Source organism: Mixia osmundae, assembly GCF_000708205.1.
Source record: "Mixia osmundae IAM 14324 unplaced genomic scaffold scaffold_25, whole genome shotgun sequence".
NCBI classification, from domain to species: Eukaryota; Fungi; Basidiomycota; class Mixiomycetes; order Mixiales; family Mixiaceae; genus Mixia; species Mixia osmundae.
Genome location: NW_014575539.1, coordinates 1425 through 2556, shown reverse-complemented (window position 1 = coordinate 2556; position 1132 = coordinate 1425). Strand labels below are relative to the sequence as shown.

General features: G+C 55.9%; 1 protein-coding gene across 1 annotated transcript; it reads left to right on the top strand.

The window, feature by feature from the left end:
• Positions 1–316: 316 nt before the first annotated feature.
• Positions 317–768, top strand: L969DRAFT_97584 (uncharacterized protein; the record flags this gene model as incomplete). Its single annotated transcript, XM_014709185.1, has 4 exons — positions 317–328; positions 402–478; positions 582–639; positions 691–768. The coding sequence occupies 4 exons, from the start codon at positions 317–319 to the stop codon at positions 766–768; spliced, it is 225 nt and encodes a 74-aa protein (XP_014564671.1).
• Between the last annotated feature and the right edge of the window lie 364 nt (positions 769–1132).

The window sequence follows — 1132 nt, the reverse complement described above, 5'->3', positions numbered from 1 at the left end:
CTCGATGCTGATGGCTGGATCTGCTGGTCACGTTCATGCATGTAGGCTCGTCGCTCTGGCTTGGGTCCCCTGATTGGCGACACTCTGCAAATAACCGTCATGTGGCGCAACTCTGAGTACCTGTCGGGGCATAGCCAGCATTGGCATGCAATCTAAATAGCTTGTAGAAGCAAAAGGTCAGTGCAGCTGTCGAATTGGGCACCTAGACCGGCGATGATCTTGCTCTTTGCGCTTTGCTCTTGTACTCCTTGCAATGCAGACGTACACTATCTCTTCGCTTTGCTGCCTGTGTCGAACGAACCGCGTATCGCCAGGCATGTCGGCTATCGTCGCCCTTTGCGAGACGCGTTCATCTGTACAGCTTGCTCAGGTCTTTCCTATGGCGTGCATTGCCATGCTAGACCGATCATCTCGTTCTTGCCGATGCAGGCTTGCTCACATCCCACGAAATGAGCACCGCCAAGGCCTGTAGCCGTCAGTAAGGATCTGATTCGCGGTCACGCCCCGAACCATGTTCCGCTCACGTTGCTCCCTGCAGGAGACTCGCTCACTGATCGGAGACCGTGCTAACAGAGACATAGCAGAAGACAAAGGGATGTACAGATCTGCAAGNCGCTCGCTCATCTCATCACGCAACGAGTAAATTNAATGCAATNTGTTCATTGGGCAGTAGCTTACTACGCGCCGCAGAGCGATGCACATGTCAGCGTTGATCGCTCGCTCTATCATTGCCGGTCACGCCGAGCGACTCGCGCTCGACTCACCTAGGCCGCCCCCGACCTTGACGCGCCACGCTTCACGACAAGTCTGCCTTTCGCTTTTCTGCAGCTGTCTCGCTAGCACGCGATACCTCCTGACGTGAACGAAACCGATGCGGTTCAGCGGAGACGACGTTGCATCCAGCGATCCAGAAGGACCCGACGAGATCGAGGAGAGCGAAGCGTCCAGGGTCGAATGTCTCAGAGAACGCCTCGCTTGCTCAGTTGAGGCAGCGCAGAGCTACCTCGAACGCTACGCTAGTGATCATCATCTTCTCGTGGCTCGGCACGATGAGCTCTATGCGAAAGACGAACAACTCGCCGAGCAGAATGCGCTCATCACCACGATGCGCAGCCGATTGCTGGACCTCGAG